Source organism: Hevea brasiliensis, chromosome 18, assembly GCF_030052815.1.
Source record: "Hevea brasiliensis isolate MT/VB/25A 57/8 chromosome 18, ASM3005281v1, whole genome shotgun sequence".
NCBI lineage: Eukaryota > Viridiplantae > Streptophyta > Magnoliopsida > Malpighiales > Euphorbiaceae > Hevea > Hevea brasiliensis.
Genome location: NC_079510.1, coordinates 1636737 through 1653443, shown reverse-complemented (window position 1 = coordinate 1653443; position 16707 = coordinate 1636737). Strand labels below are relative to the sequence as shown.

Below are 16707 nucleotides of genomic sequence, written 5' to 3'. Positions count from 1 at the left end.
TAATTTATTTACGAAAATTATAATATGATAATTATTTTATTTCACACATATACTTGTCAAGTGCCATAATAGAATAATATATATTGAATTATATATATATAATTCTATACATATTTCACTCTTGCCATTCCTTCACTTTCTTATATTTTAACAATATAGGAATTCTTTCTCAATATACTATCTAACATACAAGCTATTTATAAAACATACCACCTTACGTGAGGCAAATGGAGTTACTCATTCTTTGGCTAAACTAGTTCTTTACTTAAATGATGAGGAAGTTGTGGGGATGGAAGAGGTGCCTCTATCCACCAAGAACTTGGTCCTTAGGAAAATGACTGCGCTTTAGTTTCTTTTATTAAGTTCCATTTTCTTTAAAAAAAATAAAAGTTACCCAAAATAATAAAAAATAAACCCAAGATCTTGCACTTTCCCTTGGCCCATAGGTGAGTTTGGGAAATAATTCACTATTAATTTTTTTTAATATGATCATTTTATATAGAGTCAAAGTTTTGAAGTTTATTGAACATTGAATTGAAAGAAATAATTGTTTAAATATATATTGTATAGTTATAAAACTATTTAATTTGACTACTGTTTTTTTTTTTTTATAGAAGACGTAGTTAAAGTAATTAATTTTTTATTAATTTTAATGAAGATTGGAAGTATTGAGTTAAATTTTAATAAATTTTAGACCTATAAATTATGAAGTATGAAGTGTGATAAAAGTTATACATGCTGCCTGAGTAGAAACTAATTTTTAAAAAAATAAAAAAAAAAATTAATAGGTCTTAAATGATTTGATGATAACTCATGATGTGGGAAATGTTTTGAATCTAAAGCTCCGTTTGTTTCACGGAAAATAACTTATATACAAAAAATATTTTTCATAAAAAATATTTTTTTTTATTAAAATATTTTTTATTATTTGATTGTGATGCTAAATTAATTATATTTATTTATTTTATATATGTATAAGTATATTCACATTTTAATAAGAACTTTAAAGTTCAAAAAACTGAAAATGACTTTCTCTTTTGAAAAATAAAAGTCATTTTCCTTAAAAATGACTTAGTTTTCCTTTAACCAAAAAATTATTTTTCGTTGACCCATTTTTCTTACTGCTCTCAAATACCAAAAAATACGAAAAATGTTTTTCAGGAAAATATTTTTTGTGAAACAAACCGAGCCTAAGATTTCATTTGTTTCATAAAAAATAATTTATATATAAAAAATATTTTCTAAAAAACTATTTTTCATGAAAATATTTTTTTAGTTAAAATATTAAATTAATAGTGTGTTTATTTCATATATGTTACTTTTACATTTTAATAAAATCATCAAAATTTAGAAAATAAAAAATATCTTTCAATTTTTAAAAAAAGAAAGTCATTTTCCCTAAAATTAACTTCGTTTTCTCTTTAGTTAAGAATATATTTTCTCTTGATCTATTTTATTGAGTGCCCCAAACATTAAAAAATATAAAAATATATATATTTCTAAAAGAATATTTTTCATAAAATAAATGAAACCTAAAATTATATTTGAGATGCAATCTATATGTATATATATGAGATATGGTTAAAATTTGGAGAAAATCTATTTTGTTAAAATTTTAAAAATAAATTTTAATATATACATGCTGCAAATTGAAAATCAATGTAGGAAAGCAAGTAGGCTCCAAAAACAAAATCATTTTTAGGTTTCGTTTGTTTTACGAAAAATGTTTTTTATATTTTTTAGCATTTAAAATATTAAAAAAAATTAGTTAATGGAAAATATTTTTTTGGTCAAAGTGAAAACTAATTCATTTGTAAGAAAAATGGCTTATATTTTTTTCAAAAATAAGTCATGCTCCATTTTCTAAACTTTGATAATTTTATTAAAATGTAAACATGCTTATACATACATGAAATAAATATATATCATTAATTTAATATTGCAACCAAACAACAGAAAATATTTTTTATGAAAAATATTTTCTATATTCAAATTATTTTCCGTGAAACAAATGAAATCTTAGTATTTAAAAGTATTGGTATAATCTAAAAATTCATATACAATGTATTTGATCTGTTGAATAGCCTGTAATTTAATTTGAGATTAATTAGAGCATCTAATAATTTACAGTGAATTTTTAAGGATATACCATTAGTTTTGATATTAAGTACAGATTAAACAAAGTATGGCTAAAATTGATGAAGTGAGAAGTCATGATATTAGAAAATTATTGGATTAGAGAAAATAATGGAAGATAGTGCTATAATAAATCGCCATAGCTAAAAGATATATCATTTATCTGGTAGCAATAGTGGCGCCACATGTAATATAGTGGGTTAAATGACTCAATAGTTTTTTTTTATACATTATTAACCTTGACCTTATAAAATAATTAAATTAAAAAAAAAAGTTTAAAAAGCCAATTAGAAAGAGTCTGAATTAATGAAATGAACAAATAGTTTTGAGTTGAATGCGATAATAGCAAAGAGTCTGCAAAAAATGACCCAAGGTTTATAAAAAGAGAAATATATATATATATATTTACATTTCTACAACAGAAACAGAACTCTCAATGCAATTAAACCATGCAAACAACCTATTAAAGCAGGTATTCTCTTTCCTTATAACTACAAATTTCATTTCTTTATTCATATTGTAAAAAAGATGACAAAAAATTCTTAAAAAAAAAAAATGAGAGTAAATAAAAACTGAGTTTCCTCTAATGTTACAGTGATTACAGGAAATATATGTCCTCCCTTCCCCTACTGAGTCCTCAATGTTTGACTACAAATGTGGGGTTCAGTCTTCTCCATATCCATAAACCCTAATACAGATCTTGGTTTAATCTGTGTTAGGAACTAAAACACCTTCGTAGATCCTCTTTTAAGATTCATCTATCTCTTCTTTCTAAACTAGCTCCAGACATTCTCCTTTATTTTTTGTCTGCATCTCTTGTATTTCAATAAATATGTGCTTGAGGTTAGGCCTTACCAAGGTGGGTGGTCCTGCTCTGGAGTCTCTGGTGGTATTGGTTTCCAGTCAGGTTTCTCATCCCAGTACATGTCATAATATATATGTCCAGGGGTGTGATTCTCCACGCAACACCATATGCCAACGTACCTTTTCACACGGTTCCTAAATTTTTCTTCTCTTTTCTGAGCACAAATTTACCATAGCATTAGCACGTGAACGACAAAGCACATTGTACACTTCAAATTTTAGAAAAAATTACAAAAAAAAAAAAAATCCCTGAAATTTGGCATAATTAAGGTTTCATCATTCTCTTATTATTATTATTATTATTATTATTATTATTTTAGTGATAACATTTCTCACAGTCATTAGCATCTACTTGTTTGAAGGATACAATAGTTATGACGTAATCTCATAAGAAAGAGGAAGGGGGGTTGTTTGTATTGTTCTTTCAAAATGCGGCTCCCTCTGATTCAATGATCTATTAATGTCCACTTAATGAAAGAACACAAGAACGACTGTTCATTTGTACTTGAAGGACCATATAAAAGAAAAGAACATGACAAAATTACATTCAAAAAGCAGGGAAACAAAAAGCTTGCCAATAGCTTCCATAAGAAAAGAAAAGAACAGATATATATATATATATATATATATATATATATATATATATATATATATATATATATATATAAACACTTACCTTGTCAGTAAAACCTAGGAAAGCATCTTGCATTGAAGAGAATTGAATAACTTTGACTTCCTTGAAGGATGAGAATACGGCCTTGATCTGCATGTTACTAGTATAATTAAAATGGCAAGGAAAATCCACAGGGAGGTGAACATTATAATTTGAATTTCTGGTAAATGATTATGTTAAAGCCGAACAGCATAAAAGCTATTGAATAAACTAAACTAAAGACTTAACAATGACCAACCCTTAAAACTAAATGAAACCAAATTAAAACACAAATTCAAAGAGCACCAGGAAAAGTGGAAAATTATCATCCCAGTTTTTGAGAAGGATGAGGTTACTCTACTTTCATTCACCAATTGCCAATTCTCAAAAGACTCCTCCACTATCCCCACATGCTATCTCAAAATTATACAATTTTGCAAGTTAAGGCCAAATTTTAAGGATCATATGAAAATTCAGAGTACTGGTAAATTCCAGAAGAAAAGGTTATGCAAAAAAATAGACCAATAAATGGATCATTAAAAATGCATCACTCTTCCAGGGGAAACCAAGAAGAAATCATACTACAAAATCAGGTAAGAGGGAAGCTCATAATCTTGGCCTTAGAAAATGCATGAGATTCATATCTCAGGATCATTAGAAACCTCTCCGTAGGCAGAATATCAAAACTATTTCACCAAGTCAGAAGTCTCAGCATGGCGTTGTCATTCATAGGTTTTAACCAAAAACATTTACAGCTCAGGATAACTAAGCTCCTCTGCCAAGGAAATACCAAAACGCATTCACCATGCCAGGAATTTAAGCCCCCTGATATTCTTCCAATAATAGATTTTGACAAAACCACTAAAAACGACACCATACCACTGTGGAAACCAGTTGTTTTTATCTCTTACATTTCAGAAATTTGTATGTGGTAATAAAACAATTACAGCCACACAAATAAACTCAAAATAATAGCATATTTCTGTTCAAGATATGCTTGGAAACCTTGGCTATAGAAAACAGTCATTATACAACTTAACAGCAGCCGCATAACAACATTTGCAACTCCCTCTACGTTTCACTCTATTTCATTATGGGGATTTTAAATTCACAACCAAAACCATTATAGGCCATTTCTTTGGTGATTATGGTCATTAAGAGACCAATATTTTTGCCTTCTGTTGGGAAAACCAACATTCTTACCTCTCCAGCTCACATAACAAGTTCTCAAGAGGACTTTTGCAGCTGCTTTGCATTATTTCAAGTGTCTTTTCAAGTCAAAACTTTATTTTCCACTAGATTTCTCATTAGATCTTAACATTCCTTGACTTGGCTCAAAATTTATTAGCTAAATAAGCTACCTTTTTTTTCTTATTGGTTTCCTCGTAAATTTGTATCCAACTGAGTTATTTTAGATGTTAAAAGTACCAACAAGTTGCATTTTTCAGTTTATGCTAGCTATACTATTTGTTTGAGTCATCTTGCTAATTTATTAGTAATGCTGCCTGAGACATTACTCTTTTGCCACTGACACCCCAATTTAATGACCACAGCTGGGATTGCAATATGAAACCATGTTGGAAACATGACAACCACTGGGGCAGTGGGCCTTTACCAAACAATATGCACATCAAGAAATTAGGTAGATAAAGGCAATCCAATAGAACATGATACCTTTCATTCTTTAAGGAACTGGAGAATATCTTGATGACTATGCAGAGAAAAAACAATGGTGCAGTAAAATGAATATTATTAGGCGGCACAGGATCTCAATGACGGGCTCCATCCTTACAGTAAAATCCCAAACAACTAAACATCAAATGCATACCTAATCCACTATCATAACCCAGCACTCAAATACTCCAAGTTACTAAAGAGTCAAAGCACTCAGGTATGATACTTTATTTAAAACATACACACACACACACAAAAACCTTCACTTTAATTGTTTCCTTAATTTGCTAGTTAGTTTCTATTGATATAGGCCCCACCTAATAAAGACAAAGAAATTCATCAAAGTTCCTGAGATAAAGCTGAGTAACTATGGTATGAGAAAGCATCTTGGAAGAACCTATTAGGAATCGAAATATGTGATAGTTGATAATAGATTAAGCTTGTAGGAAATTTTCAAATACCACTTCACTTGCATTGTTTCCTTAATTTGCTTGTTAGTTTCTATTGATATAAGCCCCATCTATTAAAGACAAAGAAATTCATCAAAATTTCACTTGCATTGTTTCCTTAATTTGCTTGTTAGTTTCTATTGATATAAGCTCCATCTATTAAAGACAAAGAAATTCATCAAAATTCCTAAGATAGAAAATAGGTTTAGTAAGCATGGCACGAGAAAGCACTTGGAAGAACCTATTAGGAATTGAAATATGTGATAGTTGCCAATAGATTAAGCTAGTGGAAATTTTCAAATACCATTTCTTCTTTGCTGTGATTTGGAAATCTGAGTACCCCTGATGAACTCGTTTTGTTTGATGCAAAACAATCTTGAGTTCCTTCTTGACAAAGGTGGACATCAAGCCATGACTCCTTCAACTATACATATCCAAAGGAAAGTTACCATAAGTAATGTGAATCAAGAAAAGGGGTGTTAAATAACCTGATTAAGTACATCAGTTAAACTTTACTGTTCTTAATTCTACAAGTGTGTCTGGTTAGTACATTTACTTTTTAACATGCAACATTTGAAGCATATTCACAAAATGTTATGTTTTTTCACACTGAAAGAAATAATATATAGAAAAAAAAAAAAACTTGCTTCATGTATTTTACTAATGACAATGTTTTTCTCAACTGCCAAACCAATCACTACTATGTTCATCACCTAACATAATCACATCATCACACCACCATCATGGCCAGCATCAGAACAGTTACCCCATTGGCATCACCATATTCCATTACCATAGCCAACAGCATCGGCATAACAACCATGACCCCATTAACATGACAAAGTGCCATTATCAATACCATCATCACTACCACTTTTATTGTCTTAGTCATTTAATAATTTTCCTATGGAAAAACATCATTAAATCCATGATTATTTTAATTCACAATTTCAACATTTATAAGTGCCAACAGTTCAGTTGTATTCCAGCTCCTGAACTTTCAATTTCATCAAACACCACCAAACTGTTTAAAATTAATGTAACCATTAGTCATTTACTTGTTTGGGCAAGGAAGGATTGTCCAAAAACGAGTACTCTCTGATACTGATACCAGGGCCAAATTCCTCCTCTGGCAGCTGTTTTAACATCACATTCACCTGCAAGTAATGTGCATTCCTTAATTTAAGACTAATCATGCAAAATCAAAATATGATGATGTCTTGCTCATTATTTGTTTTCTTGTAATTTTACACCTTTGTATGAAAATTTATAAACAAGCAGCAAGCTCAAGTTTTTTTTTTTTTTTAATATCCAACAAAAATAAATATTTTTTGGATAGGCAATAAAATTTTTCTCAATGGTCTGAAAATAAAGAGTTTAGTTCAATTTCAATTCTCTTCGCTCAGTCCTTTGTTTGGAATCCCTTAAAACTAATAGAATTCGATCCACAAGAAAGAAATAAATGATGACTGATTAAAAAAAAAAAAAAGCCAGACTTCGCCAAAAATACAATCAAATTAGTTGATTTTATGGAAAGGTGCTTCAAAAGTTTTTCCATGCCAAAAAGGATACCAACATTATCACAAGCTGTGTTAATGTTCACTTAAAATAGATAATAGTAATTTAAACAGAATAAGAAAATAAAAAATACCTCAAAAACATGGTCCAAAGGGCAGATAAAAGGTTGTCTAGTCATAGTTCCCTTCAGAACTCCAGGATGGGAAAACCATAGCCTATCCAATCTGCACCATAATGGAGGCATGACCTGAATTTACACTCAAAAACAGAGAAAAAGAGATCAAGATATAAACTTCTTAAGCATTTTCTAGCTATGCAGATTAGTTAATTAATTTATACAGTAAACCAAATATATGCATATCACCAATCTAATCATGGCATTCAACCTAAACTCAAATTTGAACCAAAGAAAATTATGTTGGCTCAAGTTAGCAGGCCAGATTTTGGTGGCTCATTCTTAAATCCATTTTAAACCAAAGGAGAATATTTGTTAGCCTCTGTTCTTGTTATCCCAATGGCATTAGAATCCTGGTAATTCCTATGAGCACTTATACAGTGTTGTCAAAAGCGCAAGGCCCTAGTCAGAAAATGTGCTAGGTGCCACACTAGGTGCTTGCCTGAGTAAAGTGCTTTCCTCCAGTCTTCCTTTCCCCACATGTATTTGTAAAAGTGATGCTTTTTGTCCTAATAGAAGTCAAGGATACATTTTATAATTGGTGTCTCAAGTTTTGGCACATTTGCCTCTCAAGTCTATAATTAAGAAGTGAATTCCGTAACCAGAAACAAAATTAAGCAAATAAGCATCAAGTGAACGGGTGGGTGCCTCAAGCACCTTGCATCACCCAAGCACATAGGGTGAGCACCAGGTTCATCTCTGACAACTCTGCATGTATAACATTAAGATTTTGCCTCAACAGTTGTCTCAGAGCCAATTGACAGTTTGTTCCAATTTTTATGGACTTAAAACTAGACAACATTTTAACATTTAGCTACCCCAAATCATTGTCAGTTGCCATGCAGACTACAACCTCAAAAAAGTGTTATAGCTCAATGATGTATGGATAGACATGTCAAGTTCAAGTAGACAACACTTTAATAAAGAACCACATCATTCCATTTATCCAAGCCACATTTGAATAACACTGCTAAACACACATCCTCAGCCAAAACTATCAAATCTAAATTCTTTAACAAAGAAAGACAAGGGGCATGCTCTTACGTTAGTCTACATGATGTAATTACTCACCAATATTTTATGTTTTACATTCCATGTCCCATTATAGATTTTTTTTTTTTTTTTTTTTTGAAAAGAAGAGTAAGTAGTTTGTGTTTAGTCGGTCTGAAGCTCAGATAAAGGAGGAGAGTTGCGATAGGTGATAACCAGTGTAAAAATTTCATCACACCTCATGATATGAATTCTTACGATATAAACGTTGGGGCATTCTCTACTTAAGACGTGCTACATCGAAGTTTGGGTATAGTGAGAAATATGCAAGGGTGTAGGACGTTTACCAAAAGCGACACGCCGGCCCGGGTGTAGTGTTAAATGAGCAAGATTTCCCACATCATAGACGGATGTGGGTAAAGAAGTTAGTCCACAGAACAGATAGTAGAACAGAACACAAGATAGGCATAGAGAACAATAGAAGATATCATAGAAGGAGATCAATTAGGAAGGAATAGGATAGGAGGAGAATCAGAGTTGATACTTAGAATGTTGGATCAGTTACAGGAAAATTAATGGAGCTTGTGGATACCTTGGAAAAGAAAATGATGAATATCGCTTGCATTCAGGAGATTAAATGGATAGGAGAGAAAAGCAAGAAAGTGGGTAATTTAGGATACAAACTGTGGTTTACCGGAAAGGAGAGGAACAAAAACAGAGTGGGCATAATTATAAATAGGACATTGAAAGATGCCGTAATAGTTGTGAAAAGAGTAGAAGATAGAATTATACTAGTAAAGCTAGTACTAGAAGGAGAAACAATAAATGTAGTTAGTGCTTATGTTCCACAAATAGGACTAGATAGTGAGAGTAAACAAAGGTTTTGGAAAGATATGGATGATCTAATGCAAAGTATACTGAATAAAGAGAATGTTATCATCGATGGAGATTTGAATGGACATGTAAGAAATGATAGGCAAGGTTATGAGAATGTTCATGGAGGTTTTGGTTTTAGTAGCCGAAATGAGGAGGGAAAAAGCATCCTAGATTTTGTTATGGCGTACAACCTAATACTAGCAAATACCGACTTTATAAAAAGGGAGTCGCATTTAGTGACTTTTAAAAGTGGACAACATAGAAGCCAAATTGACTTCCTCTTAACCAGGAAGATAAATAGAACTCTATGCAAGGATTGCAAGGTTATTCCGGGAGAGGTTTTAACAAGTCAACATCGGTTAGTGGTCTTGGATGTCAAGTTTAGGAACAATTCAAGTAAGGCTAGAAGAAATATTGTAGCTCGAACAAAGTAGTGGGAGTTCAAAGGAGTAAAGTAAGTGTAGTTCAAAAATGAGCTTCCCGAGTTCGAAGCATGGAAGCTGAATATGGAGGCCAATGGCATGTGGAAACAGATGGCATAAAAAATCAGAGAAGTAGCTAGAAAAGTACTTGGAGAGTCTAGAAGACATGGACCACCCTCAAAAGAGAGATGATGGTGGAATGAAGAAGTACAAAAGGCAATGAAGAGAAAGAGGAAATGGTATTAGAAATTACTTAAGTGTGATAATAATGAGACTTATGAATAGTACAAGATAGCAAAGAAAGAGGCAAAAAATGTGGTTAGTCAAGCAAGAGCACAAGTCTTTGAAAAGTTATATGAAAAACTTAGAACTAAAGAAAGGGAGAAAGATATTTATAGATTAGCAAGGAAAAGATAAAAGAAATGTCAAGATCTCAATCAAGTTAAGTGCATTAAGGATAAAAAAAGAAAAGTGTTAGTGAAAGATGAGGACATTAAAGAAAAATGGAGAAATTATTTTGATGATTTCTTTAATAATAGTCAAAGTGATAATAGCGTGAATATAGACTACAGAGCAATAGAAAAGAATATGAATTACACTAGAATGATTAGATCTAAGTACTTAAGAGAATGAAAGTGGATAAAACCTGTGAACCTGATGGAATACCAATTGAAGTGTGAAAGTGTTTGGGAGATGTGTGAGTGGCATGGTTAACTAAATTGTTTAATAAGATTCTAAACTCAAAGAAAATGCTTGATAAATGGAGGAGGAGTATTTTAGTAACTATTTTTAAAAATAAAGGAGACATACAGAGTTGTTCAAACTATAGGGAAATTAAACTCATGAGTCATACTATAAAGTTATTGGAGAGAATTGTGGAACATCGACTACGTCATGACACCTCTATCTCTCCCAATCAATTTGGCTTCATGCCCCATCGTTCAACTATGAACGTGATCTTTCTCATTAGAAGCTTGATGGAGGAATATAGAGATGTGAAGAAAGATTTACATATGATTTTTATCGATTTGGAGAAGGCTTATGATCGTGTTTCAAAAGATATCTTATGGAAAGTGTTAGAATAAAAGAGAGTATCTATTAGGTACATATAAGTGTTGAAAAATATGTATGAAAGAGCAACTACTATTGTGCGCACAGTGAGAGGAGACACAAGAGATTTTTCTCTCTCAGTTGGATTACACCAATGTTCAGCTGTAAGCCCTTACCTTTTTACATTAATTCTAAATGAATTGATGAAACATATACAAGAGAGTATCCCTTGGTGCATGATGTTTGCGAATGATATAGTTCTGATAGATGAGATAAAATTTTTTAATGTGTTAACAAGTTTATACTCTGCTGTGTTGTGGCACTATGACAAGCTTGAAAAATTCTAACCATGAAAATCAATTAGAAGTATGCAACTAGATATGGAAATAAAAGAATCTCAGTTATCATAATAGAGAACAAATTTCCACCACAGCCAAAATCTAGGAAATAAGCCAATAAGCATGTGCAAGGTTGGAATTACTCTCACCAGTGTACGATTTAACAAGGAAGCAATTGCAAGCGCTGACCTTATTTGTTTAATCTGAACGAAGTCATAACAATATAAAGTATCAATAAGGTAGTACGGAAAGAAGTGGCAGCCACAAGTGTTAAAAAGTTAAGCAGACATACCTGGTAATTAATAAGGGAAAAGTGGGATTCAAGATTGTGATCCCCGTCTAGTAACAAACTCTTTGGAATAGATGGCTTAAATGACAAAAAACCTCCTGCATGGATTCCCATGAAATGTTAAAGAGCAGAAATATTTTCAGAAAAAGAAAAAATACTTCAACCATTAAATAACAGCAGGTCCAACAACGCAAGCAGATATCTGTCAAAATGCCATGTTATCTACTGTTGATTGACGATTTGGCATGAACTTGGTTGCCTAGAAAGTTGAAATATTCCATTCCATGGACAATTAGGCTCCATTTGTTTCTAAGGAAATATAAGGCTTCTTTTCATTAAAATAAGAGAGAACATGAGAATACTTGCAGAATCTAAGAAGTTGACATCTTGTAATGAGATGAAAATCTTCAACCATCAACTGAAAGTAGATGCTAAACTACATAAATCAATATGTCAATCTGTGATAACCACTAGTAAAAGCATCCAATGGTGGACTTTCAGTTTTTGGGTAAACTTCAGAGTCCAAGGAAGTTGAACTATTCCATGGACAAAGGCTTCATTTCGCCACAATGACAGTCAAAATGACAATAAGAAATATGTTTACCATGACCTTGAAGTTCCACATCATATTTGCAGAAATTATTGACACAAGTGGACAGAATTACCTGGTGAATCATAGTAATCTGGTGGATCATAAAAGACCATGGCTTCCCTTAGTCGGTGGCGCTTTCCTTCAGTACCCGCATACTGGAATGTGGTATGCACAGCATATGGCTCCAATCTAAGTTGTTGATACATGGCCTGCCAAAATGTAGGCTCAGGCTATGCTCTTTTTCATTCCACAGTTACTTGGTCCAAGCAAGACAATTCAAGTTTGACAGCAAAATCATGTAAAGAAAAACATGAACTATAATACAAGTATCAAGACTACCAAAATTAATATGTGGATTATACCTGGACAAAGTAAGTGTGTCCACTACAAAATATACTTGCTGGTAAAATTCCCAGCTTGAGATTTCCATCAAAAGCATATGCAAGTCCATTGTCAGCATCAACAGCTGGTCCTAACTTCTTGCGCACAATATCATTGAAGCCATTCTGATCCCAAATCTTGTCATCAGCAAGAAGCATATCTTTCCACTCTTTTGCCAACTTTATTGAAGACTCCGTTGGCCGCCAGTGGAAAATTCCAATATTGTAGGCCGCACCAACTGTCAAAGTACAATCTTATTAGTAGATTAATTATAGCAGAGCAAACAAACATTCATGAAATATGATATAAAATTAATTTGATATGACTGAACTTAAGTGCATTAGTATGTTTAACTTTGACTTGTGCCAAGTACATTAGACAGAATTAACACAATTGAAGGAGGTTGTGTGAACCACTTATTTTGCATACAGTAGCTAGTGTCCAAAGTCCAATCCAACAAAGAGAAAAGTCAGAAAAAGAAAAGGTTATCAAGGTACACTTCAGTTTACTCTGTTTGCAAAGAGATATCATTGTACACATACAAAGAACCAAAGAGTATAAATCAACAGCAAAAGAAATAGCATCCAAATCAACTTTCCTGAAAAGTGACATTACTACAACTTTAAGCAAAGAACCATTAATGCACTTGCAAGGCATTTTTCAAACCAGTTTAGCTCTTACTATCAAATAGAATACAGGTAACCTTCCATATAAGTTCCCATTCAGCTGCTATGGTGATTAATGTGTTAAGAGAGGGAAAAAAAAATGGGTTTGTAATCAGTTATTATGAACTGTAACAAAGGTAAAGTCCCTTCCAAGTGCCCAAACCAGGTATCCAGAGTAGTAGAACACATTTTTGAGATAAAAATGTTTTGTGAAGTGCTTGACATGCCAATCAAAATAATGAAGAAAAGAAAAAACATAATTCAACAAATCAACATGTCATATGAGTGAGCAAGTACAATTGTGCTCACAGCTTTGCACATGAGGTACACTCAAAGAGGCATGAAAATATTCTTTATCGTAATATAATCTTCACCTTCTTGCCAGTTGTCCAACCTGTCATCAACAACTGTTGGTACAACTTGATCGCTTGAAGTTAAAACATCTGCATCAGGATAACGAGCAAGATATGGCAGCGGGTTCTGTTCCCGGAACATAGCAGATGTAGTAAACCAATTCAGAATTTAGAAATTAGTAATGTATAAAAATGATGCAAAACAATGGGGAAGAAATTCACGAGCTACTGATAATAACCTACTATTCTGCTTTTATAGTTTGCAGAAAGAACTATTGGCCATTGTATACAAAACAAAAAACAAGCCTAAAGATTAGATTTAAAAGAAATAAAGGGATATGGGAATATTTGTTATTTTGCATATATTTTCATTTTAGGAAAATGTATTCTTTTCCCCTCTGCTTTACCCTAAACATTAGTTTGTATTGCTACAATCAAAGTGCATTCATCCCATCCCACTATTAATTTTCTCAAAGCAGCACTTCCGATGAAAATCTTTATTAGAAAAAGGCAAAAGAAACCATATCCATTAAACAGTATTAAATTCAGGAAAAGCTGTCCTTACTTAAATATATTAGGTATTATTAAATAACATAAGAGCCATAGTCTAGCGCAATTGCAACCAAGGCACATGTATGCTGAAGGCCTAAGAGCGTTCAGTTCATTCGAAAATGGCACTTCCATAAGAATATACTTAGGAAAGCCCCTTTCTATTTTGGAGCAGGTAATATTGAATGTAGTAGTAGCAGTTCTCACAAAACCCCAGCTTACTCACCAGAAAAAAGATACAGATAAACCAGTAGAGTACATATCTGTGATATATACGTATTGAAACAACCATAATCTCGCAAGCATTTAGCAGGTAATGAAGCTGCTTGATCCAAAGAAAAAAAAAAGAGTTAAGCATACCTTCAACCAAACCATGTCTGTGTCACACATAAGTAACTCATAGCCAAAAGGGAGGATAGCATCTATCAGAATAACTTTTTCTCTCCCCATTTTGTGAAAGGTAGGTGAGCCCCAGCCAACATCTGCTGTACTCATGTGACTTCCCATGTCAAAAACTGGAACACCTTTCCAGTATAAAGCCTCTAATAGCTTGGTATCCATAGCACCTATGAAACAGCAATTTTCAAGTACTCTCCTAGTAAAAAAAAATGTACTATCCAGATTGAAAAAGAAAATGTCTAAAGACTGAAAAAATGTCCAAGATTACGTACCAACAAGAAGATTAGAAAGCCCCAAGTCTGTCAAGTGCTTAACCCAAGTAAGGATAAAATCCATAAAAGCATAATTACCGAAGGTGACTATAATGACATTATCCTTGACCCTCTGCTCTACCAGTTGTTTTGTGAGTATAAATTTCTTCATAGGGGGCATTTTCGAATTGCGTGGAGGAACTTCCCAAATGGGTTTTACCTGAATGCTGCTGGGAGGCCGTGGCGTTGTTGAAATGGAACCTACGGCTACTGTTGCTTGATGAGAAGAGTTGAGTGATTGATCAACATCTGAAATCGAAAAGACATGAGAGAGAGAGAGAGAGAGAGAGAGAGAGAGAAGCATAATTAATTAATTAGAGAAGAGAGAAAGAAAGAGAGCTTACGAGAGAGAGAAGAGGGGGGAGAGGAAAGCCAAGCACCAGAGGAAAGAGAAGAGGACTTGTTGGCGGAGTAGAGAGTGGAGAAAACATAAAAGGAAGAGAAGAGGATTCCGACGAGGATGGCAGCATAAACCATAAGGAACAAAGGCTTGGTATTGGTGACCTCCTGGCACGCATTCCTCCAAGTGCCATTTCCTCCTCCACCCATTGCTTCTTCTTCTTCTTCTTCTTCTTCTTCTCGTGGGGATCAATTTCTGCAAATCCAATCAATCATTTCTTCAACATCTCTCCTTCTCTCTCTCTCTCTCTCTGAGTGTGATATGATTATATCAATTTCTGCAAATAAAATCAATCATGTCTGATTATATAATTAAATCAATCAATCATTTGAATCTCTATGATTATTTATGAGATTGGAATTGTTATTGTTTATAATTTTTATGTCTGATCTGATCTGATGTGTTTTAGTGAGAGAGCGATTCTCATTCACCTGCCTCCTCTGGCTGTCTTCCATTGTCAACTTTCTGACTTGTCTTCACTTAGCCACCTTCGCCTCTCCCTTTTTTTTTCAATTTACTAATATATTTATTTTTAATTGTAATATGAGCTGGTTGTGACTTTAAATAATAATTAATATTATTAAAAATAATAAAATTTTAGATGCAAATATAAAAAAAAATTCAAGTTAATACGAGAATAACTATTAATTTAATTAAATTATTTTTATAAAAAAATTAAAAAGCTCAAATTGATTTTCAATTTTTTAAAATAAATTTTTATTTTATAAATTTTTATATAATACAATATGTAATTTATAAAATTTATAGTAAGTTCGAAAAATAAAAATATTAAAAATTAAAAAGGTTAAATAAAATGTTTAAATGGTTTTGATTTGATTCAATTCTTTTCCATTGCCACTTCATTTTGGTTCTGTTTGTTATTATTTATTAGTTCTAGCACACCCAAATAAGCTATCATATACTTTGAATTCATGAGTTTGAACTCATTTATTTCAATTTAGATTAAATATTTTATTTAAGTGGTTTAAAAAATATAAATTTAAGACTACGTTAATTTTTTTATATTTTTTAATATTTGAGAAATTCAGAAAAAATAAAATAATGAAAAATATTTTTACTACATAATATATAAATATGTGAAGAGAGGGAAAAATACTAACTTTGCCTAAATTGTTATTCATTATTTATAATATTTATAATTATATTTTTTATTATTTAATTTAATTTTATAATTTATATAAATTTAAAATTCTTAAAACTAAAATTTTAATTGTTTATATAATTTTAGAGTTTATATAAATCTAAAATTTTTTATTTTACTTATATTTAAATTTTGTTTAATTAAATTTTTTACAATTAATTTTTTTCAAGACGTGCATTGCACGTTTTCTATGCTCATTGTATAAATTCGTAATTTTAATATTTTTATATAAAATTTTTTATTAATTTTAAATAATATAATATTTTTATAATATATTGATTATTATTATGATAATATAATAATTTTTTTTATTTTTCAAGATACGTATGTTGTATTTACACTTATAACTTTTAGATTAAATTAATAAAAATGAAAGTATATCAATAAAAATAAAAATAAAATTATAAAAGTAAAATTTATTATAAAAAATTTATTATTATAATATGATTTTATAATTAGTAT

At 31.5% G+C, this 16707-nt stretch overlaps 1 protein-coding gene across 2 annotated transcripts; it reads right to left on the bottom strand.

Moving 5' to 3' along the window:
• Positions 1-2578: 2578 nt before the first annotated feature.
• On the bottom strand, positions 2579-15575 carry LOC110647617 (arabinosyltransferase XEG113). Of its 2 annotated transcripts, XM_058140428.1 has the most exons (14): positions 15515-15575; positions 15028-15360; positions 14645-14932; positions 14334-14539; positions 13446-13551; positions 12388-12644; positions 12099-12234; positions 11437-11531; positions 11294-11347; positions 7427-7540; positions 6834-6932; positions 6080-6199; positions 3677-3763; positions 2579-3155 (listed from the first exon to the last, which is right to left on the bottom strand). In XM_058140428.1, the coding sequence occupies exons 2-14, from the start codon at positions 15230-15232 to the stop codon at positions 2988-2990; spliced, it is 1935 nt and encodes a 644-aa protein (XP_057996411.1). In that variant the 5' UTR covers positions 15233-15360; positions 15515-15575; the 3' UTR covers positions 2579-2987. The 2 variants fall into 2 exon arrangements, with proteins under 2 accessions (XP_057996411.1, XP_057996412.1); XM_058140429.1 differs by lacking the exons at positions 2579-3155; positions 15515-15575 and having other exon boundaries at positions 3677-5723; positions 6017-6199; positions 15028-15408.
• Positions 15576-16707: the final 1132 nt, after the last annotated feature.

What these genes read in the sequence shown, in the direction of transcription:
- LOC110647617 (XM_058140428.1), bottom strand. Translation starts at nt 15,232, where the DNA reads ATGGGTGGAGGAGGAAATGGCACTTGGAGGAATGCGTGCCAGGAGGTC. An exon ending in GACACACTTACTTTGTCCAG is followed by an intron (nt 12,235 to 12,387) that starts GTATAATCCACA and finishes ACATTTTGGCAG; the next exon opens with GCCATGTATCAACAACTTAG. An exon ending in CTTTGGACCATGTTTTTGAG is followed by an intron (nt 6,933 to 7,426) that starts GTATTTTTTATT and finishes CATTACTTGCAG; the next exon opens with GTGAATGTGATGTTAAAACA.